The 27,813-nt window shown below is 42.3% G+C and overlaps 1 protein-coding gene across 2 annotated transcripts in view; it reads right to left on the bottom strand.

Moving 5' to 3' along the window:
* ATP9B (ATPase phospholipid transporting 9B) overlaps positions 1–27,813 on the bottom strand; it is a 360,476-nt gene that overhangs the window by 146,789 nt on the left and 185,874 nt on the right. For both annotated transcript variants that reach the window (XM_083187774.1, XM_083187775.1), the window contains exon 9: positions 12,997–13,077. In XM_083187774.1, coding sequence (XP_083043900.1) covers positions 12,997–13,077 — 81 coding nt within the window. The remainder of the gene's footprint in view (positions 1–12,996; positions 13,078–27,813) is intronic.

Genomic DNA, 27,813 nt, shown 5'->3' with positions numbered 1-27,813 from the left:
TAGTAAGCAACAGCACATCAGGTAGGTGGTAGTGGGGAAAAGATCTTCATGTCAGTAGAGGATGTGCCACAGGTTATGCAGCCGAATGCAGGTAATGGAAAGAAAGGTGGACATATCATTTAGACTGGAGAGACAAGAAGAACAGACTGGAACAGTATGGGAAGTCATCAATCTTAAATTAAGCTTCTTAGAAGTTGGCTGGCACAGATATGGAAAATGTCCAGCCCTCTATAGTATAACCGTGGCTCCATGACAAGCCTTTGCTTCTTCTGGAGAATGGGTATCCCATAGCAGAGGCATCACAGGACAGCTCCACTAGTTGGCACTCACAAAGAGAGGTTAGAGGAAAAGACTAAAGAAGTGGCAAGAACCATTAAACCATTCCTAGAGCATAGGCTCAGGAGGTCAGTTTGTTTGCATCTCTGGAAACTCTCTTCTCCAACCCTATACCACCTTGAACTGTTTTAACAGGTGTATGTTTGCCAATAAATTTAAAAAGTGTTATGTAACAAATATAGGGTGTCATTCAGCACATTTGCAAGATCGATTATTGAATGACTGCACATGTGTATGGATGACACCAAGCAGGGACAAAAATCAGCAGTTTGTTTATTGCAAGCCTGCCAGTTTGATTGACAGGAAGTCATCATTTGAGGATGGTAGCCGTCTGTTTTTGGGGAAGGTCAGGAAAAATGCCGGTGTTTTCAGGGAGGGCATGTGATGTCAGCTCTGGCCTCAATCAGCCTGTTTATATTGCAGAGATGTGAAAGGGTCAGTGTTATGCACAGACTGCACACAGTGGAAAAATTATTCAATAGCGAGTCCCAAGCCATTAGCAGATTTGCACAGGGCAGATTTTCACTCTGGTGGGGTAGCGGCTATCTGATCGCAGGGCTCTGCAATTTCACACAGTATCAATTAAGACTGAATAACCCCATAGACTATGGTATAAATAAGCATTCTCATATCAAAGAGCAATGTTTCAGTATTTCACAAATAAAATAGCAATACTCCAGATAGAGAGACGAGAACAGCTCATTCCTAAATTACACTCAACATGGGGGGTATGTAAGAGAGTACAAGAACCATTTTGCAGAAAAGAAAGATATGTAATTAACAGTTTTAAGGGACCATTACATTTTTCTAATCTCATAATACGGTCTTGCCCTTTTCCCTGGTTCTAAGTAAGGAAATCATTGCTTCCATTATAGCAGTGTTAGGATACAGTGGGGGCAGATCTGACATGCTACAGCCTACTCTTGAGATTGTGTTTTCCTGCTGGAGGCCTGAAGCGCTACAATATTACAATGCAGCAGAATCAGGGGGTCCTGGGTGTGAGCCCTCCACCAATCCACTACTAAAGTTGAGTAAATCCATTAAATAAAATATTATAAAGGTGTAAAAAATGTTTTAACATGACTTGGTAGTTTCAAAATTTGGATGACTTAAAGGTATGGCCAGTTTGTGCTATTGAATTGGAGTAGCATTTTCATATGAAACAAATATATATATCACTTAACAAATTTAGATTTTTTTTTTTTTTTTTTATATCTGCATGCAAAATATTTTTTTTGTCTTCAGGAACTTCATACCGATTACAAAAAGTCAATTTAGCCTAATTTAAAACCTGAAACGCATGATGAAATTACTAGATGCTATATGGCACTGCTGATCACTTTATAGTAATGTCAATATTGCATACGTAAATGAGATTGCAAAATTAACCCTGAATCTCATACTATTACCACACTGGTCGTATTTATAAAGAGTGGTACATTTCTTAAACTTAATCTTATTCTTTTAATAAATATGATTATTTGAATGCACTTTAATGCTACACTATGGCTATGCAAAAGTGAAGGGTCTAATATTCTGTTGATAGTTTAAGAAAAAAAGAAGTCTACTTATAGAACTTGGATCACAGAAAGAAGAGAACATTTGCCACTGGACTCTTAGTGGGATCCATTTTAGGAGAAAATCCTGAGTTTCTGTTCAATGTGCAGGAATATCCAGTAACATGAGCAAGAGGAAAGAGTGCTCTTTTAGCAAATTCTGAGATTATCTTTCAGAGATAAGTGGATTGTTCAAACATCAATATATGATACCATTTTACTTGTGTCAAATCCCATTTGACCACAGATCAATTTAAATTTTCTAGGTTTCATCTTTAAAATGTAACCATGAAGTTTAACTCCTTCATTTCACAAAGAAGTTTAAAAAATGTAATTAATAGTATTTAACAGTAGTACTACAATATGTATAAAACCCATTTGTACCATATTACAGTTTGAAAGGGAAGTAAAACTATATGTCTAAAAACGTATGGTTAATGTATGGTTTATATTATAAGGTCTCAAATTAGAAGAAATAGTGTTTGCTAATTTAGTAAGTAAGTTTCATTTATATAGCGCATTTTCTCCAACAGGACTCAAGGTGCTTAAATGCTACAAATGTGGCTTCTTCTTCCTGGCCCTAAAAGCATTGAGCTAATCCATAATTAAGTAATTCTATTACTAAGGATAACTCATGAACAGTATTAATTGAGTAACCCAGTATTTTTAACTATTGATGATGAAATATTAAAACCAGTAGCTTTCCAATTTTCTAAATCTGTAATATGCCGTAAAGAATAACTGAAGCTCAAACAGAACAATCCAAGCAAGATCAGAGCTGCTTCTATACTAGGTTTACAATCAGCTAAATTATTAGTGTACTCAAAAATTCAGGAAGAATACAGGTTGAGTATCCTTTATCCGAAAATGCTCAGGACCACGAGCATTTCGGATAAGGGATTTTTACGGTTTTTGGATTTTTTTTTAACTTAAAACTGTTAATTACATATCTTACAAATATAAAAAAATCTTTCTGCATGCTGCTTACCTGTTAATAGCTACATTTACCATTACTTGTTTGCTGGACTAACAACTAACAGCCGTTTATTGTTTTGGCTTACATAACAAATTTAAGCCATTAACCGTACTGTGTTTGCTATTAAAATTTGCCTAAACATCTATATTTGTAGCTGCAATAATCAAAACCTGCTTTGATGGACTAACAATTAACAACTATCTGTCATATCGGCTTACATAAAAGATCTAAGCTAAAACCTGCCTAACAGCTATATACACTGCTCAAAAAAATAAAGGAAACACTTAAACAACACTACAAGTCAATCACACTTCTGCGAAATCAAACTGTCCACTTAGGAAGCAACACTGATTGACAATCAATTTTGCATGCTGTTGTGCAAATGGACAATAGACAATAGGTGGAAATTATAGGCAATTAGCAGACACCCCCAATAAAGGAGTTGTTCTGCAGGTGGTGACCACAGACCACTTCTCACCTCCTATGCTTTCTGGCTGATGTTTTGATCACATTCGAAAGCTGGCGGTGCTTTCACTTTAGTGGTAGCATGAGATGGAGTCTACAACCGGCACATCAATGCGAGCTGTGGCAAGAAGGTTTGCCGTGTCTGTCAGCATAGTGTCCAGAGCATGGAGGCGCTACCAGGAAGGAGACAGGCCAGTACATCAGGAGATGTGAAGGAGGCCGTAGGAGGGCAACAACCCAGCAGCAGGACCACTACCTCCGACTTTGTGCAAGGAGGAACAGGAAGAGCACTGCTGACCTCCAGCAGGCCACAAATGTGCATGTGTCTACTCAAACGGTCAGTAACAGACTCCTTGAGGCTGGTATGAGGGCCCAACGTCCACATGTGGGGGTTGGGCTTACAGCCCAACACCAGGCAGGATGTTTGGCATTTGCCAGAGAACACCAAGATTGGCAAATTCGCCACTGGTGCCCTGTGCTCTTCACAGATGAAAGCAGGTTCACACTGAGCACATGTGACAGAGTCTGGAGATGCCAAGGAGAACGTTCTGCTGCCTGCAACATCCTCCAGCATGACCGGTTTGGCAGTGGGTCAGTAATGGTGTGGGGTGGCATTTCTTTGGGGGCCGCACAGCCCTCCATGTGCTCACCAGAGGTAGCCTGACTGCCATTAGGTACTGAGATGAGATCCTCAGACCCCTTGTGAGACCATATGCTGGTGCGGTTTAACCTGGGTTCCTTCTAATGCAAGACAATGCTAGACCTCACGTGGCTGGAGTATGTCATCAGTTCTTGCAAGACGAAGGCATTAATACTATGGACTTGCTGGCCATTCCCCAGACCTGAATCCCATTGAGCACATCTGGGACATCATGTCTCACTCCATCCACCAACGCCCTGTTGCACCACAGACTGTCCAGGAGTTGGCAGATGCTTTAATCCAGGTCTGGGAGGAGATCCCTCAGGAGACCATCCGCCTCCTCATCAGGGCCATGTCCAGGCATTGTAGGGAGATCATACAGGCACGTGGAGGACACACACACACTACTGAGCCTCATTTTGACTTGTTTTAAGGACATTACATCAAAGTTGGATGAGCCTGTAGTGTGTTTTTCCACTTTAATTTTGGGTGTGACTCCAAACCCAGACCTCCATGGGTTAATAAATTTGATTTCCATTGATCATTTTTGTGTGATTTTGTTGTCAGCACATTCAACTATGTAAAGAACAAAGTATTTAATAAGAATATTTCATTCATTCAGATCTAGGATGTGTTATGTTAGTGTTCCCTTTATTTTTTTGAGCAGTGTATATAAATATGGACTGCCTCCCTTATCCATATATATAGGGACCTCACTTGTCTCCATAAATATCAAGTTAATATCTAGGGTTCTTTACCTGTTGTACTATAATTACTTTTATGGGATCCCTTTCATGTATTTACTATTGCATGTGTATTTTTAATATGCACTTAAAACATTTTTTGCTATTCCAGGGCAGTGATTTGTATTTCTTTGGTTATGTCAGCTGTCTGCCCCCCACATGTGCATCACGAATGCATTAGCATGTGTACGCCCATCATTTTCATGGGAAAGCCCATGAAATGCTGGGCGTTCACATATGCTAATGGTCCTGCCAGGCACCCCATGCACCTCTCCACCCCCCGCTCGAAATGTAGGGAGCGTGCACCCAGCGAAGCGATTTTTCACTGAGTTCACACATATACACATGCACAGAAATGCTGCTGCGCATATGCAAAGCATCGGTCCCCCTTGCGAGTTCGGGCAAGAGCGAGTCAACCAAAATAAGGCCCATAGTATGTTACAAATGTGTGATACGTGGCCACATTTGGAATTGCAAGGAAATCAGAAGGGGGGAGGGGGGCATAATATATTGGATAATGGAAATTAAAAATTTTCAGATACAAAAACTTCATCTTCTATGTTCATCCCAAATTCATTTCTAAAACATCTGCAAAAATAGAAGGTTAGGTATTGGCCTAATATATTGGTCTATTATTTAGGCAAGTCCTGAATGCAAGGGTAAAATCTAGAAGATCATCATAATGGATAATATTCCAACACAGGGGTAAATTTACTAAGATGGTAGTTTTATTGAAGATGGCATTTTGCATTAGCACCCATCTTCAACAGAACTCTCATCTTAGTAAATTTACCCCACATTCTCTGTATTCCTACACAAAGTGGTGAACCATATGCGGAAATCATTACTTACATAATCAGAAAGATTCACAATACACCTAGATTCTATTATAATGTAGATATTTGAGAGTTTGTCCAAGTACTACAGATGATGATAGAGATGCTTCAGGTAATTTGTGTCTCTACCAATAGACAGAGAACCTCTTGTTGCTGTATGAGATTTCCTGTCATTAACCAAATCTGCAGAACTAAAACCCATAAACAGTATATGTTTTTTTTCTATAGCATGTATATCATACATTACAACAAATTAGACAGATAAAAATGCAATACCACCTTTTTGGACACATTGGGGGAAATTTACTAAGACGAATGTACATGGTGATGGTACATGGGCCCTTATTCTGATCGGTGCGGCCGGATCCGAATATGCGGCCAGCACCGTGCGTCCTAAACACCGCCTTCCATACGGATCGCCAACTCCGTCCGTACGCGGTAAGAAGCTGTCCGAACGGACCGCACGTGTATTTCTCATGAATACACCTCCTCCATCTCAGGGAACCTCCCCCATCATTCGATGGTCGCAGACCATCGAATGCAGGGCCGAGTGGCCAGGCAGCTCCCGCAACCTCAGACCACACGGGCATTTCTCCGTGCAAAAGCAGGGATCTGGGTGGGCAGCTGACATCCGGCAATGTCATATGTCCGCCCCCTACACGTGCGCCACGGCCGCATTACCATACGTACGCCCAGCGTTTGCATGGGAACGCCCATGAAACGCGGGGTGTAAACATATGGTAATGAGCCCAAACAGCCCTTCACACCCCTCTCCACCCCCTGTTCGTAGTGTACACATTTCATGCGGAATGTGGCCGTGCGTCCCGCTCGCACATGCGCAGAGACGCCTCTGCACATGCGCAGACACAAAACATCGGCGGCATGAACGCACGCAGATATTACCGCACCAACCAGAAAAAGGGCCATGGTGATGAATGTACATGGTGATCTGCATAGTATCGCACTGTGTAATAATTACTGTACAGTACTGTACAGTAATTATTACACATATCGAATATGTGTAATAATTACTGTAAACAGACAGATACTGCAAGCACAAAAGAAATACAGAGATATACTAATGCTTACATTTTGGCATTTTGACTGAACGACAGATATAACAATGAATCATCAGTCAGATTGTATAAACTAAAGGTTTGTGAATGATGTTGCTTACAGACATATTGGGCAGTATTCAATGAGAAAAATTCTCCATGTTTTATGGAGAATTATTGCTTTTTTCGCCTTGGACGGAGCATTTTGCTCTCCAAAAGTGAACCACCCTATTCAATGTGAAATATTCGCCGTCTTTCTAAGTGATTTTCGCCGTCTCTCTCCGTGTAGAAATTCTCCATCTTTTGATGGAGAGCTGGAATGTGAACTTTTCAACTAAAAGTTTTTTTTTTTTTTAATTTTGGTGTAAAAAAATCAGGTTTTTTTTTCTGTGAAGGGGCATGTTATTTTTATTCATGTGCTTATAGCACATGAATATATATTTAATTTAAAAAATATATATTTTTTTTAATTATTATTATTTTTTTTACACAGTGCAGCCAGCAGGGGGCCGGAGCGCTCATTAGATATTCATATATTCAATGCACCCGATCGTTAATATGCACGATCGGGTGCAGTGAATACTGGGTCTCCCGCTGGCTATAGGGGGCGGGGGCAGTTTGTGCTGCCTGGGTCCCGGGGAGCCCACCTCCCCTCCACATTCCTCTGGAGCAGCCAGGGAGACTTTAATCTCTCTGGCTGCTTCCGTCCCCTGGCTCCCTGAAAGCTCCCTGCCGCGGACGCTCGTCCGCTGCAGGGGTTAAGACTCGCCGCGAGTGGCGGCGAGTCTTAAATACATTGAATAGTGGGAGCAGGAGGCTCCGGAACAGGGAGAGTGCATGGAGAGAGAAAAAATCTCTCGCCATGCACAGAGAATTTTTTTAATTGGATACTGCCCATGTGTTACCTGTACAACACAGCCAATGCACGAAATAAAAGCACATTGGGCTGTGTGTACAGGTGACCCACCGCCTGCCCACACACCTGCACCAGGAGCCAGTGGTGATTGACCGCTCAACTGGGCAGCACCCTCCCATTTGTTACGTCAGTCACAACGATTGGTATAGCAAACACGCTGCCCGAGTGGACGACAGATCAACTGATCTGCAGATTTAACTACCAGGTTTAGATAGATTGTATCCACGTGCAGAATAGAACCAAAGAATACAAATGTGTTACCCACACCTTGTGGCGTAGCGCTGATGTACTTTTCCACCCAAATTTTTGTTTTAGCCACTATGTTTTTCCTCTAATCCTCTTCATGATATTCCTTTGATTTGAGCCATTTGTACAGATGAGTCCACGTATTTCTATGCTATATACATAATGCTTTTGCTCCGTGTGATACTGTAGCACCAGATGTCTTTATGTGCAACTTTCCCATTAAAATGCATATTATTCGCAAAAATGCATTTTGTGTGCATATTTTGCTGCAGTAGCACACAGAATATAAGCAAACCGCATATCGGGATTATTCAGATGTGATTGCAGAGCCCTGCGATCAGATAGCTGCCGCACCGCCAGAGTGCCAATCAGGGCTGAGCTATGCGTCTCCATGGAGACGCATCGCCCAATCACGCTCTCAGCCTGTGTCGCGCTGGGACAACGCGACAGAAGCTGTTAGCTGCATCGGAGATAGCCGGTTGTCCCCGCTGTCAGTGCGGGGGTAGCCGGCTCTGCAGCAGAAGGGAGACCAGCGCTGGATCCTGGATTGGTGAGTATGTGGTTGTAAAAGTGAGATGTGTGTGTGTGTAATAAAGTTTTACTTTCCTGTGTGTGTGTTTTCTTTTAACATTCTTTTTTACAGGTGGACTACAAGTCCCAGCGGGCCCATTATTGCCCCGCATGCTGGGACTTGTGGTTCTCCAAGTCCCAGCCTGCGGGGGAGGTCTGTTGGGACTTGTAGTTCTCCTGTATAAAGCAATGTTAGGATTGAAAGATTTGACACCATCAGGCCGGCGTCCAATGGCCAGGGACGCCGGTGACAGCCCCGGGCTTCAGCCCTGGATGGGTGAAGCCTTGGGGGGGGGGACCCCTTTATTGGGGGGGTCCCCACTCCTCCAGGTACCCCGTCCAAGGCTGACCAGCCACGGTGCTCATGGTACGGCCGGGGGACCTTATGTAAAAAGTGTCCCCCGGCTGTGGCATGACACTGCGGGCTGTTGGAGCCCGGTGCTGGTTTCAAAATACGGGGGACCCCTACACTTTTTGTCCCCCGTATTTTTGGAACCAGGACCGGCTCAATTAGCCTGGGGCTGGTTATGCTCAGGAGGGGGGACCCCACGCAATTTTTTTTTTTTTTAATACAAACCCAAAATCGCACATAAGCTCAAATTCGCACATTTTCATGCATAAAAATCGCACATTTTCATGACGAAAATTCGCCCGTTATCGCACTCAATCTCACTTTTTAGCCTCTAATGCGCATCCCATTAAATATGCGAATTATGACAAAAAAATGCGATTTCTGAAAGTGCGAAGTGCGGCGATGTGGAGTGTGAAAAATATATGCGCTTTTCTCTCAGCCCATAGAATGTCACCCCTTATCTCTTTCCGCAGCAATCAGGCAGCAAAAGCCTGATATCAGATGTGATTGCAGAGCCCTGCGATCAGATAGCTGCCGCACCGCCAGAGTGCCAATCAGGGCTGAGCTGAGCTATGCGTCTCCATGGAGACGCATCGCCCAATCACGCTCTCAGCCTGTGTCGCGCTGGGACAACGCGACAGAAGCTGTTAGCTGCATCGGAGATAGCCGGTTGTCCCCGCTGTCAGTGCGGGGGTAGCCGGCTCTGCAGCAGAAGGGAGACCAGCGCTGGATCCTGGATTGGTGAGTATGTGGTTGTAAAAGTGAGATGTGTGTGTGTGTAATAAAGTTTTACTTTCCTGTGTGTGTGTTTTCTTTTAACATTCTTTTTACAGGTGGACTACAAGTCCCAGCGGGCCCATTATTGCCCCGCATGCTGGGACTTGTGGTTCTCCAAGTCCCAGCCTGCAGGGGAGGTCTGCTGGGACTTGTAGTTCTCCTGTATAAAGCAATGTTAGGATTGAAAGATTTGACACCATCAGGCCGGCGTCCAATGGCCCGGGACGCCGGTGACAGCCCCGGGCTTCAGCCCTGGATGGGTGAAGCCTTGGGGGGGGGACCCCTTTATTGGGGGGGTCCCCACTCCTCCAGGTACCCCGTCCAAGGCTGACCAGCCACGGTGCTCATGGTACGGCCGGGGGACCTTATGTAAAAAGTGTCCCCCGGCTGTGGCATGACACTGCGGGCTGTTGGAGCCCGATGCTGGTTTCAAAATACGGGGGACCCCTACACTTTGTCCCCCGTATTTTTGGAACCAGGACCGGCTCAATTAGCCTGGGGCTGGTTATGCTCAGGAGGGGGGACCCCACGCAATATTTTTTTTTTTAATACAAACCCAAAATCGCACATAAGCTCAAATTCGCACATTTTCATGCATAAAAATCGCACATTTTCATGCATAAAAATCGCACATTTTCATGCATAAAAATCGCACATTTTCATGACGAAAATTCGCCCATTATCGCACTCAATCTCACTTTTTAGCCTCTAATGCGCATCCCATTAAATATGCGAATTATGACAAAAAAATGCGATTTCTGAAAGTGCGGCGATGTGGAGTGCGAAAAATATATGCGCTTTTCTCTCAGCCCATAGAATGTCACCCCTTATCTCTTTCCGCAGCAATCAGGCAGCAAAAGCCTGATACATATCAATTACCATATTTTTGCATAGCGCTTAGAGAGACAAGGAATACAAAATACGGTTACAACTCAATTTTTAATAATGTTTATAATAAAAATTTAATGTTTTAGACAGATGCAATAACAGCAAAATCACAGTCTGTGATATGAGTGCCTCCACCCAGAGTATATCTTTCTTTTCTCCTTCTCCCTTGGAATTAGTGTTTACATAATACTTCCCATACTCAGGGGTGCACCACTGACGGCCCAATAAAGAGACACAGTAAATCTATTGTGTGTCTAGCACCAATTTATCCATAGTAGGATTTCTCGCCAGTTTCTCACAGACTCCATATATCAAATCCTCATAAAATCCAATAACAGTGGTCCATTACCACTGACCTGTGCGGATAATACTCACAATATTCCCCTCCCCTTTTCCCTCATCATAATGTATTAAGAAGGGTGCTCAGCACAATAGATTATAGCAAATGCAGAGTCCGGGCAGATTAGGAACAAGAAAGAAAAGAAAGGCAAAGTGGTTGTGGGATAGGCCACAGGAGAGCTCTATGAAAAAGCTTTGTGTTCCCAGGAATGGCTACTGAATTTTTGGTTACTGGCAAAAGGTGACTGGGGATGTAATTCATGCCCCATTTATAACTCTCCAGTCTACTGTCACTGCACTTATTATTTTTGATCTGGATTGTTGGCACAGTATCTGAATGGCTCCTCCTGAGGATCTGAAGGGTAAATAGGGGGGCAGAGATTCACCCTGTACACTTATTGGGTTTTCACTGTTTTCAGTGTGTGATTGAAGGCATCTCCCTGAACAATCAATAAAAACCTGTAAACAGGCCTGGCAATGTTGCCCATTGTACACAATGTCAGCATACCCACCCGTATGGTGTTCTCGCTTTAGTGTTGCATTTTCACTGTGGTGTTTACTCTTCTTTCCAAAATCAATACACTTAAGCAGTAAGATCAATGGCATAGCCTCCAATGTTCTCCTTAAATGCAATGTTCTTCTTCAAAAGCAATTTGCCTCTGGTCCCCTTTAATCATATTTTATTCACTGTCCCATGCCTGGTTTTCTTTTAGAACTTTAGTTGGATTCATCTATACATCATAATTGTACATGGACTTCACAAGCACACATGCAAACAATGTCAATTCTCTTGGGGTGTGGATCAGTTGGTCACCATTGGGTCGACATGCATTTACGTCGACATGTGTCTAGGTCGACAGGGTCATTAGTTTGACATGGGTCGACAGTGAAAAAGTCAATTTTTTTTTTACCCTTATGTCCTAGTGGATGGGAGGGCATGAAATACCGTCTGTTGGAACATGTTGTGTCCGAAATGTACCACCACATTCGCTCGCTATGCTTCGGGCACGGTGCTGTCGGCACATGTCGTGTCGACATGGACACCGAAAAGTACCACTGCATCCGCTCGCCGTGCTTCAGGCACGGTGCCTCGCTATGCTCGCCACACTATTTTATTCTCCCACCACGCCCTAGTGGATGGTAGGGCATGAAATAACACCTGTCGGCACATGTCAGCTAAAAATACTGTAAAAAACCCATGTCGACTTAAGCTATGTCCACCTAATGACCCTTTCAACCTAACCCATGTCGAACTAAAGTCTTGTGGACCTTACTGCATGTCGACCTAGTGGTGTCGACCTAATGCTTGTCGATGTACTTGGTGGTGACCCAATGATCGTATCCCTTCTCTTGGAGCTGCTGTTTGAAACACCAATAAATTACAAAAATGTTAGACATTCCCAATTGCACAGCCCAAGTGACATTTTGTGAAGTAATTCGGTTAATTATTATACACTTATTCAATAAAAAAAGAAACAAATTCTAGCATTCTGTGATTTCCATAAAAAATATGACAGTTACAGATGTGCTTGATGCCTACTAAACACAACAGTAACCTTTTTGACTGTACTTGGTCTTTGGATGGATGCTGTATTGTCATTGCACTATTTATTGTTTTGCTGGACATCTTGTACTATATATTTACAGTATGCCACATACACACGCTTCAATTTAGGGTAATTTTTTATTTGATTCAAACTCAAATAAAAAATGAGTTGAAGCGTGTTAACTTCCTTCAATACAGATTTGTATCCGATGCGCGGACCCGCGGCATCAACAGCAGAAATAGACTTGTCTGGCAAGTCTATTTCTGCTTCGATATGGAAGATCAAAGGCAGTGTAATGCTGCTCTATGCCGCACCCCACCCCCCCCCACCCCCTTATTCCCTGCACGCTGTCCTCCTGCTGCCCTCCCTCCTGTTCCGGCAACTCACCGGGTATTAACGGCCGCCGGAATCGAAGCGTCTGTGTGCCCCATAACTATTTGAAATGTTAGGACTGACCAAGCAATTGTTTAGACAATTATACAGCATGTAATGTTGATGTAGCCAAAGCTATTGCTTAGACCTGCATATGTAACTATTAGAATGTTACAGGTGAATTTCAACAGGTGACAGGCAAACAACATGTGACAGATGTGATTGCAGAATATATATTCATTTCCGAGGTGCTGGATCAAATGCAGGTGCAGAACACATTGTTGTGTGCTGCCAAACCCCCTCCCTTGCTTAGCAGTCAATGGAATTTTGTCTCATGGGCATATTGTGTGGATATGAAAAATTAGAGAAAGCATTTACTTACCCGTGTAAAGTTACCTTCAAAACTGTGAATATCCAGTTGTGGCTTCTGAGCATAAACATAAGCATTGATTGAAAAGAGATCCTGCAATAGAGAGTGGCTGCAATTAATAAACAATGCATCTTGATCACTAAATAAGGGTATGTCATAGAAGGCATGACCAAAACAGCTTGTTCATTTCTAAATATGACACCATTGATTTTCTTTCTTTGTTCATGAAACAAAATCTTCATATTTTATTCCTGGCACGAAATAACACAGACCAAGAGTATTACCAAACACAATGTCAATGTGGATAACTTTTGTATTTGATACTTGAAAACAAAGCTATTCCTAAGGGAAACTAAAAAACCTGAGTAATATAATATGACTTACAAATAAAAGAACTATACATGTAGAATGCCATGACGATGTATTCAAATATTGCCTTCCACTAGCATTTCCGCAATGATAATTAGTACTCTGCGCAAGTCGATTTTGAAATGTTGGTCAGGGCCATAAAAGTCTGAATACGTAAATAATATTTCTGTTATGTAACCCTCAAACTGTAAGCCAACAGAGGTGTAACACCATAGAACTATACATGGACCCTTAGCTGTGGTCAGTGTGAGCATGCCTGCTTCCACCTTCACTGCCACACATTAGGTTACACTTGAAGCACAATAGGGCATATGTATTAAGCCTGTTAAAGTGATAAAGTGAAAGATGATAATGTACCAGCCAATCAGATGTGTTTGAAAAATGACAGTTCAGAGTTGATTGGTAGTGGGTTATCACCTTACACTTTATCACCTTTATAAGGCTTAAAACGTCTGCCCCACTATCACAAATTAATGCGCATTACTGAATTTGGGCAGAATCCACATTAAACATCAAGGTCATTTTAAGGTAAAAAGTTCCTACAATAAAAAGGTGATTACTCAGCATTCAGACAAAGATCTGACCAAATATTATGTTATACAATAACATTTACATGTTGGCAATACAGCCCTGTGAGAAACGTAACTAATGGTGAACCTAACTATTTTTTAGCCTTCTTATAATTTAAACTCAGGTGTTTCTTCCCATGAGAAACCACAAGTTAAATGAATAATCTTAATGATGGTTCCATTTCTCCACTTTTGAACCTAACCAAATACTGAAGGTTACTTTTTAGGAAAAAAATTGGGTACATGTGTAGTATCACGGCTCCCATCGAATGCCATATGTAGTGGCATGCGATGCAATGCGATTTTATGCATTTTTGATAAAGATCGCATGCGATCTGATGCGATGCGATGTCATTTTTCACAGAAATTATGGACATGAGTTGAAATCATGTAAAATGCACCCCAAATGTCATTTTTCACACTGTACCACCCCCACTATCAACGCCAACCCGAAGCGTGGCGAGCGCAGCGAGCCCGCGAGGGGCGGCAGTACGCGCCTTACGACCTTTTCATACCCCCACTATCCACGTCGGCGTGGAGTTGAGAATAGAAAGTGTGGCGAGCGCAGCGAGCCACGCAAGGGGACGCCGATACCTTCACAGGTATCCGTGTCCCCTCGCGGGCTTCACAGGTATCGCATTTTTCCCTGTGCGATGGCCATCGTGGGAGCCGTGATACTACACAAGTACCAAAAATTGTTCAGGCTACGCACTCAGCAAATCGGCTTTTTGTTGAGTTTTTGTTTTTAATGACTCAGCAATACTTAAAATGTCCCAAAAAATGAGTCTAACCAATCTAAGAGTCTATTATGGGAGTGAATCAAATAATAGGGGCAGTGATGGACAACTTGTCTGTTTCAGAAAAATTCAAAATTTAAAAATAACATTTAAAAAAAAAAAAGCCCCAAATCAATTCTGGAACTACCAGATCAGTCATTCTAATATTCCACCACAAGCTCCATTGCATGTTTCTAAATAGCCCCATTCCCATATGCCCTCTGACTATGACATGCTACAAAATGCATCCATAAGCAATCATACCCCTACATGTACTTTAAGACTCTGCCCATATATTACTCAGACCCTCCCAACATGTCCACCCACAGGCACAACAGGCAGTCCCCACATGACCACCAACAGACCCACTTTAAACTGAACATCACTTAGACATGTATTTCTATTTATGTGCTTTAAATCTAGTAAATACCTACAAAATGGTACCCAGAAAAGGCTCTGGTCAATGCAGGACCTTATTTTTAACATTTATATAACTCATGGGACTACTAAGCATATTTACAGGACTGTGCACTGATTTTTTTTTTCAGCACCTGCTGATCAAAAGCAGAAAAGTATGGGGAATGCCTGCAGATTAAGGAAGAATTGTTCATTTTTGTATTCATTTATATGGAGACTTTATTTTTTGTACATTAATTATGTGCTATGGACCAGAGTTATAAACAAGTTGAAAGTATGAAAATAGTTTTATACTGAAAGTAACTTGACTGTATACAATTTTTCATAAGTTAAATAGACACCCTGCATTGAAAACAGAGGTTCTATTAACACCCTGTTCTCATTGCCAAGCAAATTCCTGGGTCAAGCATGTCGACCAGGTAATTCAACACAGGTTTATTTTCAGTGTGAACAGGTCAACCAGGGTCAAAATTTCCGGGTCTCTAACCCTGCTTTTTGGTTGGAGACCCAGGTATACCGACCCAGGTTGACCCGTTCACACTGAAAAAAAAAACAGTTTTAAAAGGCACATTACCGTGTAGAACTGCTTCACCCGGGAATTTGCCTAACAGTGAGAACAGGAGTCTGGCGCTGCCATGTTCTTCACACTGGCAGTTGTAATGCGGTATTAGTCATAAATTGCAAATTCGTTTTAAATGGCTATGCAACCCATTTCGCTGCTGAGGGTTTCCTAACCACTTGGTTGAATGTAAGTATTCATCACATAAATATCAGTAACATTTTATGCCATAACTACACAAATTATACTTTGGATTTTCTTAAGACTTTGAGGGGTATATTTATTAAACTCAGTGAAGTAATAAAGTGTCTGGTTGTTATCAATCACCAGCCAATCAGCTTCTACCTGTCATTTTTCAAACCATGCCTGTAACTTCACAGTTAGGAGCTGATTGACCGGTAATAAACACACTTTATCACTTCACCAAGCTTAATAAATCTGCCCCTCAATTTTCAGAAAAGCATAACATCAATCTGCTTACAGAAAGATTCAGAAGTAGTAAGTATTGGCCATTAGACTTAGCAGTAATAAAATGATTCACTACCAATCAGATATTAATCTATTATCTTCTAGAAGATGCTAAATAAATATGTAGATTCTGATTGGTTGCCCAAAGCAACAACCTATGTGAAATAGAACTCACATCTTAGTAAATTTACCCCAAAGTGTTTGCATCACAAAGTGCGTAACTGAACATTTGAACAAACATTGACCAGGATTTGTGACCAGCTAAATTCAATTACAAATTCTGCATTTCCTTATGTCCTTTTCCTAAAGCTCTTGCCTTTTATTTACAAATTGTGTATCAAAAATTGCTTTTATTCCTATTACTCCATGGTGTCATCTTCAAGAGTACAATAGCCATCACTCTTCCTGCATATACTGTAATCCCATTTGTCCAAATTGTCACCTCAGTACTCCTACTAAGGGGTGTGGATTGTATTGTCGACCAGACTTAGGTCGACAGGCAACTAGGTTGACAGGGTTCTAGGTCGACATGGGTGAAGGTCGACAGGTGTGTAGGTCAACAAATGCGTTTATTCTATTCTCCCACCACGCCCTAGTGGATGGTAGGGCATGAAATACCGCCTGTCGGCACAAGTCGGCTCAAAAAAACTGTGAAAAAAACATGGCGACCTCACAACCTGTCGACCTAACCCATGTCGATCCAACGCATTTGTCGAGCTAAAACCATGTCAACCTGGACACCTGTCGACCCAACGGTGTCGACCTAATGACTGTCGACCTAAGTCAGGTCAACAATACGACTGTATCCCCTACTAAAATATGTGTTTTTTTTCTTCTCCTCCTCAAAGCCGCAGAAACATTAACATTCTTAATTTAATTAACTTTCAACTTTCCTGAAAAATTAGCTATTGGCCATTTCTGCATTCAATGAGACTGGCCAGAAGCAGATAAGATTTCTATTTAACTTTTTCTTTCACCTTCCACAATGAAGGAACTGAGGGCACTTAAGGCCCCCATACACTAGGGTGACTTGTGCTTAGGACAAGTCGCCCCCGACTTCCCCCTGAGCTTCCCCGGCTGCTCCCTGGGGGAGCTTGATTAGATTGGCACTTGATGTGCCATTTTTTACATGTGATAAATCGTCTTAATTTATCACATGTAAAAAACCCGGGGAGCAGGGGGGGGGGGGGGCTACAGAGGTGGGAGCTGGTGGGAGCAGGGGGGCTGGGGACGCTGCGGGGGACACGTCTGTGTCCCCCGCTGCTGGGGACGCTGCGGGGGACAGCGTCTGTGCGGCGAGGCGGTAGAGGGAGCAGGGGGGCTGGGGACGCTGCGGGGGACAGCGTCTGTGCGGCGATGCGGTAGAGGGAGCAGGGGGGTCTGGGGACGCTGCGGGGGACACAGGCGGCATAGAGCCTGGCAGGGGGAGCCGGCGGGAGCTGTCAGTGCTAGAAAAAAAAAGCCTATACAATGAATGGGCAGCCTGTGATTGGCTGAGCGCTCTCTCAGCCAATTGCTGACTGGCTGAGAGAGCGCTCAGCCAATCACAGGCCGCCCATGCATTGTATGGGCTTTTTTTTTTTTATTCAATACTGACAGCTCCCGCCGGCTCCCCCTGCCCGGCTCTATGCCGCCTGTGTCCCCCGCAGCGTCCCCAGCCCCCACTGCTCCCTCTACCGCCTCGCCGCCCCACTAGGTCCCAAGTCGAGTGGTCGGACGTGCAGAAGGTCCGACCACCCGACGCAGATCCGATGCGCATGGGACCGCGCATAGGATCTGAGGGGACATCAAAACTAGCCGATTTGGGTCCGATTTCGGCCAGATCCGACTGATCTGGCTGAAATCTGACCAAAATCGGCTAGTGTATGGGGGCCTTTACTGCTAACCACCTTCATACCATATTCCAACATTTATTAATTGTTGGAAAGGTTTTTCAAGAATAATAATGCTCCCTACCTTCTTAAAGCATATGTATTTTATCAATGAGTTCATGAGCATGACACTTATATTAGCAATATGATCATCATACAATCATGTATGTACTATTTAGAAATGGCACCCCTGTAATTTTCTCACACTGTCAAGCAGACATCAGTTAGGTGACTTTCTTATTGCAGAATTATGCTGCATCCCTCCAGCACAATTTCCAACATAGTTGTTGCAATGCCATAACTCACTGCATGGTGTGGCAGCCGATTCTTTTGTTCACTAACTCTATGGGGGTTATTCTGGTTGATTCACTCGGATGCATATTCACAGCCTTGTGAGTCAACCTAACCCCGCCTTGCGAATGGTGGTACACCAGCCCACCATTTGCAAGGTGCGTTTCTTTGCACTGGCTGCGAATGGATGATATACATATACATCCATTTGCAGCGTGCAGGGGAACACCCACATCATTCCAGTGACCATCGAATGATGTGGAATGTGCACGCATATGTAAGGGTGCTCTGTGGCACCCTTACATATGCGTGCACGTTCAGAAGGAAGTGGGCGGGCAGCTGACCTCTGGTGAGGTCAACTGGCCACCCCTGGCACCCATGCCATTAGCATTAGAATGCCCAGTGTTATCTCATCTCATGGGAACGCCCATTAAATGCCGGCCGTTTACATATGCTAATGGGGCCGTCCACCCCATGCCCCTCCCCACCCCTCCGCTGTCCTGGGTGCGTGCACCCCAGCGATCCGACTATTCGCAGTGGGTGCACAAACCCTGGACATGCACAGCAACAAAACATCGCTCCCCATGCAAACGAATGCCCTTTGCAAACAGACCAGAATAAGGGCCTATATCCTTAAACTGTTTGTGCAGTATATAAATACCGCATCTACTGTAATTCTATGCAGCATAGGACACTCAGCTATTGAATGACAATTTCAAAATAATCTTAATATGATTAGCTCAGCAGCACTGTGCCATTTCATGACAGGGATGTATCCTACTATTGTGGAGGGCATAACATTCATTGTAAAGGAGAGGAAACTTCATGTTGCATTGTAATCAGGTTAATTAACAGCATCAACTGCATAGATGACAAATCTACACATCTATAAATTATAAATGACACATTATTTAGAATGGTATAGAGCACGATGGGCCTTTTTCTGTATCTGTTCACATCTTAAACTGTTTGCCATTTGTTGTAATCTTTCACACGCCGGCCATTCATCACATTCTTGTCCTTCCTATTTAGTTTTCATCAAGACCATGAGAAATAATTCATATGAAACTAATACACATGTGGGTGTCCTATATCTTCATCATTCACTTCTTCCCCATCTGTTATCACCTACAATTTAGATAATCCAGCCTATTATGTGCTTTATTGTGAACAGAAAAATAAGAGTCTCTTGAAATAGGGGGTAGTACAGAATCCAATACCACACACACACAATAAAAACGGTTGTCCAGACTCCAGTCTTTCTTTATTAAGCATTTTACCTAAACAGCTCATACAAAAATTAAACATCAACTTAACACACTGAAAAAGCTCACTGCAATTTAATAGAGGAAAAAAAACCCAGGAAATCCTTTTCACCTGCTTGTGTAACACTACCAGTTCAGTCCATCTGGTTACAGTAAATTCTAGTACTTAAACATCACATTTAATTCAGATTTGTAACCTGTTAAAAAGTGACGGTCTTGTATAGCTATAGCACCAATTAGTACAGTACTTTATGTTGCTTCCAGAAAAGATTAAATAAAGGTTAATGTTATACAGTAGCCTAAGAAATGCACTGTCAGCAATTTGAGAAACCTAAATATAACCAACGTAGCCTACAGTGGGAAGTACCCAATAGCCAAAAAATTTGTTACACCAGATGTCTAGAGTATATAGCAAAATAAATCTGGTGCGTGTGGTTAATGCTTTCCCCATGTCTGCTTTGGTCCTGCCTATTGTTTTGAAATGATTCTCACCCAAAATGCAGCTGGGCATAAAAAAATGTAAATGCATTAAAATAATTATGAATAGAACAGACATGTTCGTCTAAAGGGGCATAAGCACGGGGCAATTCTCACCCCATTTGCAAGCGATCAGACTAGATCCCCCCCCCACCCACCGTGCTGACATGCCACTCAGAACTTTCGGTGTTTGCCATCATGTATAATGGGTATTACGTTGTTTGCCATCACGTGTAATGGGCATTACGGTGTGTGGTATGTAAGAGGGATTACAGTGTGTGTAATGTGCGTAGCAGAGTATGACAATGTTTAATGGGCGTAATCCTAGTGCAGTGTGTAATTTTTTTTTATATTTTTTTTTTTGTCGTTGTTTCTAAAGTAAAAATTTCTAATATAAAATGTACCCCCCCTGATTGAAAAAAGTGCCCTGCCCAGTGGTCAGCACCCTGCTCTAAAAAAAATCCTAGAGTGAACACTAGAGAAAGGTACCTTACAGATAGGCTTTGTCCAGGAAATTACATTAGGTTGACTTACTGTACAATGGAATTATCGGTTTCACAGAGGTCAGGTTTATTGATGGATCATGAGTGCACAGATCGTCTGGTTAATAGACTATTTTAACTAAGATAATGGAACTGCATTATGTCACTTTCTTTAAAACCCATTTGTCAGTAAAGATGCATTAACAATAGTAAACTATATATAAGGTCCTAAAAAATTGACTTTTGCCAGTTTTACTTACAGTATTTATATGTTTGTTTGCATACAGTTGGCAGAAAGGCCAGATGGGCCAATCTAACCGTCCGAAGACCGGCTCAAGCAGTATCACCACCCAGCAATGTGCTCAGCGGATATAGATTCTGGGTGGAAATTGCTGGTAAACATGATTTTGTGGAGTTCTGTGTCTGTCTGCAGAATACATCTCTCATGGGAGCTCCGCCCTGTAACGGATTTCTCAGGGGCTGCCCAGTAAGTACCATAAGCCTTCGGTAGTCACCCACAGGCCAGAACCTGACATTATCTGCCAGCCACAACTGAATTCCTCATTATATGTTACACAAAAAAAGGAGACATCCAATATAAGACTGCACCTCCTACCACATGATATAATCAAAAATACACTTGCACCGTAATGTAGACAATGCACAAACATGACACATCATGAAACTGCATAAAGCATACGCTATAAGGAATATTCTTTTCATAATAAAAGAGAATAATGGGTGACACGTGGAGGAAAAAAAAAACTAAATAGATATACCTTATATGCATTTGTTTACACATCCATAGACTCATTCAAATAACAACTTAAATAAAAATTCAGGTTTCTGATTACACACGTTTCCAAAATCTGCTGTATAAAAGGGACAGTGCCGGGCGTGAAGTGTAAGAAGGGTTGTAATGTTAGTATGGCCTGCATAGATACCTGATCATAATGACAGATGTAAAACTGGTCTCAGGGAGATGGATTTTATTCATCTGCATTACTCACAGAATGACTAGGAGAGTACATGATAATGGGGATGTTTTTCCTTTAGACGTCAGTATAATAATACAGAAATGACTGGGAGGTTATCAATAAGACAGGGAAACCTCCTCCATTAGGTCAAGGGCAACATTTGTTCACCCAACTTAAAGATCATTAAAATACATCCTTAATCATAACATGTGGTTCATTACAGATAAAATGGCCACTGGTTCAATAAAACTAATTAAATGTAAATGGTATTGTTTACTGCTGTATGGATCTTTTGATATAAATCAGGGAGTCACCATTTATTGAAAATTTCACTGATCTCACTGCTGCTAATAAATTTACTTGATCACATAAGATGGAAATTAATGTTTCACAACATGAAGGCTGACGGAAAAAAAAAAAAACCTGCACCACTTATGAGTATGAAACCACAGGAAACCTAACCTGCAGGTTACAGGTATTGCAATGCAGCTATTATTAAAGGATGTGTTGAAAATTTAATTGTCTGATCATTCTAAGTGGTTTGAGAAGACAACAAAATCTGCACTGATCATCTTTGTTGGTGTCATCTGTTCTTTACGAAAAGCTCAGAAGAAGGTTTATTTGTTCTGGGTGTCACTGAGGATAAGGTTACAGAGCTGTGCCAATGACGGGACTGATGGTTACATGACAATATGAAATAACCATAATCTATTATAGGAGGTAAACACTAAAATGACTGACAATTATGGGTAGTTTGCTCTGATGGTTGTAGCTCTAAGTACTCAAACTGCATTCAATATTCACATTACAGACATTTTCTCTTGCGATACCTATACATTTACACAAGTCAGAATTTCAAACGTCGTTGTCAATGTTTTTATTTGACATAAAAATATATAGATCTAATTAAAAAATTAGATACATTCTATCATATTAAACGGTGTTATATTTAAGAGTTTGTATAGAAACATTCTTTTTTCTATCTACCTTATTATTTATTATATATGCCAGCAGACTTTTTGCACTTTATTACAAAATACCTCTACACCTACGTATAAGAACTGCATTTGCATACATACTTTAGCAATCCAGGCCTTAAAGAATGGAACACACCACAAAATATGCATCAATAGCAAACATTAAGTTCATAAATGGTTATGGATACTACAGGCCAGCAGGTGGCATTCAAGAATTATAAGATCCAGAAAATCTTTTGCTGCGCTTGAACATTCGATGTCTTATTAACCCATCATCTGCTTAAAGTGTACAATAAGAATACTTCATATTTTCATAAATAGAACATTTATTTTCATCCCATGTACATATAAAAGGGTTTGAAAAGTGTTTTTTTTTAATATATATATATATATATATATATATATATATATATATATATATATATATATATATATACCCTGTGTGTTGTGTACATTCTTTGCAAGTCCAGAGGAGTGACATCCATTTCTGCTGTGAATGTATCCGTGCAATGGCACCCCGGCATTTGATATATATATATATATATATATATATATATATATATATATATATATATATATATATATATATATATAAAGAAATAACATTATGTGTTGGAAGAATATGCCTATTGTAGTAAAAATGTTTGCAATTAATTCCTGAATTGAATACAAGTAAAACTTGAGAGGAAAGCGGAGTGCTATCAATATCATGTCAATAGCAGGCAAAATAAATAAGCAGATGGTGAATGACAAGGGAACCTAACCGATTCTGGGATACAGGACAATTAACCAATATGTGAAATTAGATACTACCGTTTATGTGGTTAAAAAAAAATACAAGTACTGTAAGTGCGAAGTAAGCAAGTGTGCACATTGTCACAGAAGGTGTTATGAAGCAAGGAAACACCTTTGTGCTAAAGAATTTCTGCAAATAGCTGCTTTAGTGGCTATATGAAAAGCATCAAGAAACAGAAATTCTTTCAATGCACAGGAGCTATGCCAAGGACACTTCCTACAGCTCCTGAATTGTGTATCAATGCCACCTTCCCAATGGATCACATTTCACTAAGCGCATAGAACTGGGAAACCTATGAATGCATGTATTGACAGAAAAGCATGGCTACTCATGATTTCCCTTATTGAGAATAGAAATGATAAGAGGGAATTACAGGTCTCAACTGTTGTTCTTTTACTACTGTTAAAATTAACAAATTATATTGGCAAATTCCCAAATATTATGGACCTGGTGTGGACAACTCACATTATCATTTACCTAGTTTAAGCCCAAATTGATCAGCGATCCAGTTGTAGTGCATCATATGCATTGTGCTTGAATAACTAATCAGTAACAAATGATCTGCTAAGGAAGGCAAACACCTTCAGCTACATATTGTGCAAGATTACTGTCATAACAATCATGAAGGAACGTTACAAGGAATAAGTACAACACTGCACCTGCCCCCAAAACCTAAGTAATATCAACTTAATTACTGTATAACACTTTCACTCCCAGGATAATGGGCCTAGGGAACAGGCAAGTGCCGGCTGTCGCCCCACTGCTTTGGGTCAGGTCAACTCCTTTCTGAACCTCTTGGTGACATTTAGTATATGCAAAACTACAGCTACCACCAACTGTCACTCTGACTACACAGGACCTATGGGATACGGTCGGTTGGTCAACCTAAAAATGGTCGACAGTCATTGGGTTGACACCACTAGGCCGACATACTGGAAGGTAGACAGGGGTCTAGGTCGACATGGGGATTTTTTTACTGTTTTTTGAGCAGACGTGCCGACAGGCGGTATTTCATACCCTACCATCCACTAGGGCGTGGTGGGAGAATAAAATAGTGTGCCGAGGGCAGCGAGGCACAGTGCCCGAAGCATGCTGAGCGCAGCGAGCCATGTGAGGGGACGCGGTGCACTTAAACCAGTGCCCATGTCGACTGTGTTGATATCCGGGTCAAAAACCTGTGAAAAACCCTATGTCGACCTCTTGACTGTCAACCTAGACCATGTCGACCTAATGATTGGGTCAACCTAAAGACCTGTCGACCTTGTGCCATGTTGACCTAGACCCCTGTCGACCTTCCGGTATGTCGACCTAGTGGTGTCGACCATCTTTAGGTGGACCATACAATCCATACCCGGACCAGGTACTGGAGCACTAGAAATACTGATAACTCTAATTTCTGGTTGGAAATGTAGCGCTAAACTAGGAAACAGGAACATGAAGCCAAGGAATATAGCTAGGACTCGCAATTGCCGAGCCTAAGTTCTGTCTTTTTTCCCCCTGTTGAACAGTGATTGGAGAAACAAATCAATTGCCTAGAGCAGAGCTTGTGTTGACAGATTTGCAGTCATCTCACTACAACTTGCATGGTGGTGCACAGCACCAGGAGATGACAGGAAGGATAGTGAGGTACATGCTGCAAAAATCAGGGTGCACTGTGGGCAGTAGCACCCACCACATAGATAGCATTAGGATGACCCACAGGACATCTAGAGAGCGGTGCATCACATTGCAGGTAAGTGCTGGTGGTCTAATACTCCGGGACACAAGGTAATTTCAATGCTTTATGTATGTCAGTCAGGTTTCTCCAGATTCACTAACAGAAAATGTGATAAAATATCAGCAAATAAAGTCTGTAATATAAAAAAATGCTGAATATTAATTAAAAAAATATTTTAAAAGGGACATCCATTTTGGAGAAAATTATATTATGCACATATAGGATAAGTTTCTGTACAGCCACAGAAAGGACTATAATAAGAATGTGTGTTTTAGCTTTCAGATATATTGCTCCATTTTTACCATTTAAAAGTTTGGGGCCACTTAGAAATGTCCTTATTTTTTAAAGAAAAAGACTGTATATTTTTGGAATGAGGGAGGAAACCGGAGTACCCGGAGAAATCCCAAGCAAGTACAGGGAGAATATACAAACTCAGCACAGTTAGGGCCATGGTGGGAATCAAACCCATGACATCAATGCTGTGATGCAGTAATGCTAACCATTACACCATCCGTACTGGTACATTGTGTTTGCTAATCGCGTTAGAAGACTAATGGATGATAAGAAACCCCTTGTGCTATTATTTTAGCACTAGGGATGTGCGCCGGCCACTTTTTCGGGTTTTGGTTTTGGATCTGGATCTCCCTTGCGGGTTTTGGTTCTGTATTTTTTTTTTTAAATGCTAAAAATGGCTAAAAGAACAGAATTTGGGCCTGTTTTTGCTGCTTAAGTATTATTACCCTCAATAACATTATTTTCCACTCATGTCTAGTCAATTTTGATCACTTCACAGCTCACAAATTTTTTTCATTTAGTTAGGCCAAAAGGTTGTACCGAGGTAGCTGGATGACTATGCTAAGCGACAGCAGTGGCCATCATACACTTGACCCTTAATCTTCCAACATGGCACATCTTGGAAGCAGAGTGGCACTGCAGGGGCAGACATGGTGGCAGTTTAATAAACTACCCCCAAAAAACAGCAATGCTCCAAAGCGCACAACATACAAAGAGGTGCAAAATGAAATTGTCCTTGGGCCCTCCCACCTACCCTTATGTTGTATACAGGACATGTACAGTTTAACAAACCTATTTGATTGGTTTGTTTGGGCCCCACAAAAAACGGTGGAATGAACCTCCTCTTCAATTACAGTATTTCAAAAGTCCGATTCACATATGGCATCCGCGGACACACTTCGACTCTCCTCTGGGATTTGTGACATTTGTGAACTAGCCTTTGTCTTCTTAACAAGTTTCCTTTTTTTGATGGTACTACCAGAAGGCCTACCATCATTCTAAGACACTGTACCATTAGTCATAAACAAATACCAAGGCCTTAGCCTTTCCTTGCCACTGCGTGTGGTGAATGGCATATTGCCACTTTTATGTTTCTCTGCAGGTAACTTTACCGGTTTTTTTTTTATGGACCATTGTAAAATGACATTTCTGCTTAGATTTTACATGGCCTCTAGGCCTTTGACCATCGGCCTTGTCATGACTGGTGGTGGCAGCTTCAGCACTTCTATCTGGTTGCTGATCTCCACTTTTTCCTCCTCCATCATCCTCCAAAAATGTGTTTTTATTTGATTTTTTATACAGACAGTCACTTAACACTGTAAAACAGATTAGACACTTGATACAGCAGCCCCTGTTACACAGGACATAGCCCCTTTCACACTGAACAATGCGCCCTGTCACACTGGCCACTGCACCATGTTACACTAATACAGCAGACCCCTTCACACTGGACACAGCCCCCGTCACACTGGACACAGCCCCCGTCACACTGGACACAGCCCCCGTCACACTGGACACAGCCCCCGTCACAATGGCCACTGCAGCCCCTGTACACTGGCCACTGCAGCCCCTGTACACTGGCCACTGCAGCCCCTGTACACTGGCCACTGCAGCCCCTGTACACTGGCCACTGCAGCCCCTGTACACTGGCCACTGCAGCCCCTGTACACTGGCCACTGCACCCTGGCCACTGCACCATGTTACACTAATACAGCAGACCCCGTCACACTGGCCACTGCAGCCCCCGTCACACTGGCCACTGCAGCCCCCGTCACACTGGCCACTGCAGCCCCCATCACACTGGCCACTGCAGCCCCCGTCACACTGGCCACTGCAGCCCCCGTCACACTGGCCACTGCAGCCCCTGTACACTGGCCACTGCAGCCCCTGTACACTGGCCACTGCAGCCCCTGTACACTGGCCACTGCAGCCCCTGTACACTGGACTTGTGTACAGCAGCCCTAATCGAAACAACAGCACCAAACAAATAACAAAATGTATTAGCAGCACAACCACCGTCTTCCCTCTCCTAAACTGGAGTGAAGATGGTGGCGCGCCCCTGTGTCCTATATAGATTCCAGGTCTAGAATGAGGCGGGAACTCCCGAATCAGCTCGGATCCCACCTCGGATCATGAAGTTCGGGTGGGTTCGGATCTCAGACATCCGGACCCGCTCATCCCTAGTTAGCACAGCTAAAAATTAGGTCTGCTCGCTAGAAAAGCTATAAAACTGGCCTTCCTTTGAACTAGTTTTGCATCTGGAGCATTACATTTGTGGGTTCGATTATACTCTCAAAATGGCCAGAAAATGAGAACTTTCATGTGAAACTCGACAGTCTATTCTGGTTCTTCGAAACGAAGGCTATTCCATGTGAGAAATTGACAAGAAACTGAACTTTTCCTATTTATAATATAAAATACACCCTCTGATTGAAAAGTGTGTCCTGCCCAATGGTCAGCACCCTGCCCTAAAAAAATTCTAGCGTAAACACTAATTATGTAACTGATTTACAGGGGTCCGGTA

Source organism: Crinia signifera, chromosome 5, assembly GCF_055691185.1.
Source record: "Crinia signifera chromosome 5, ASM5569118v1, whole genome shotgun sequence".
Taxonomy (NCBI): Eukaryota; Metazoa; Chordata; class Amphibia; order Anura; family Myobatrachidae; genus Crinia; species Crinia signifera.
This window is presented reverse-complemented; position numbering and strand designations above follow the sequence as displayed.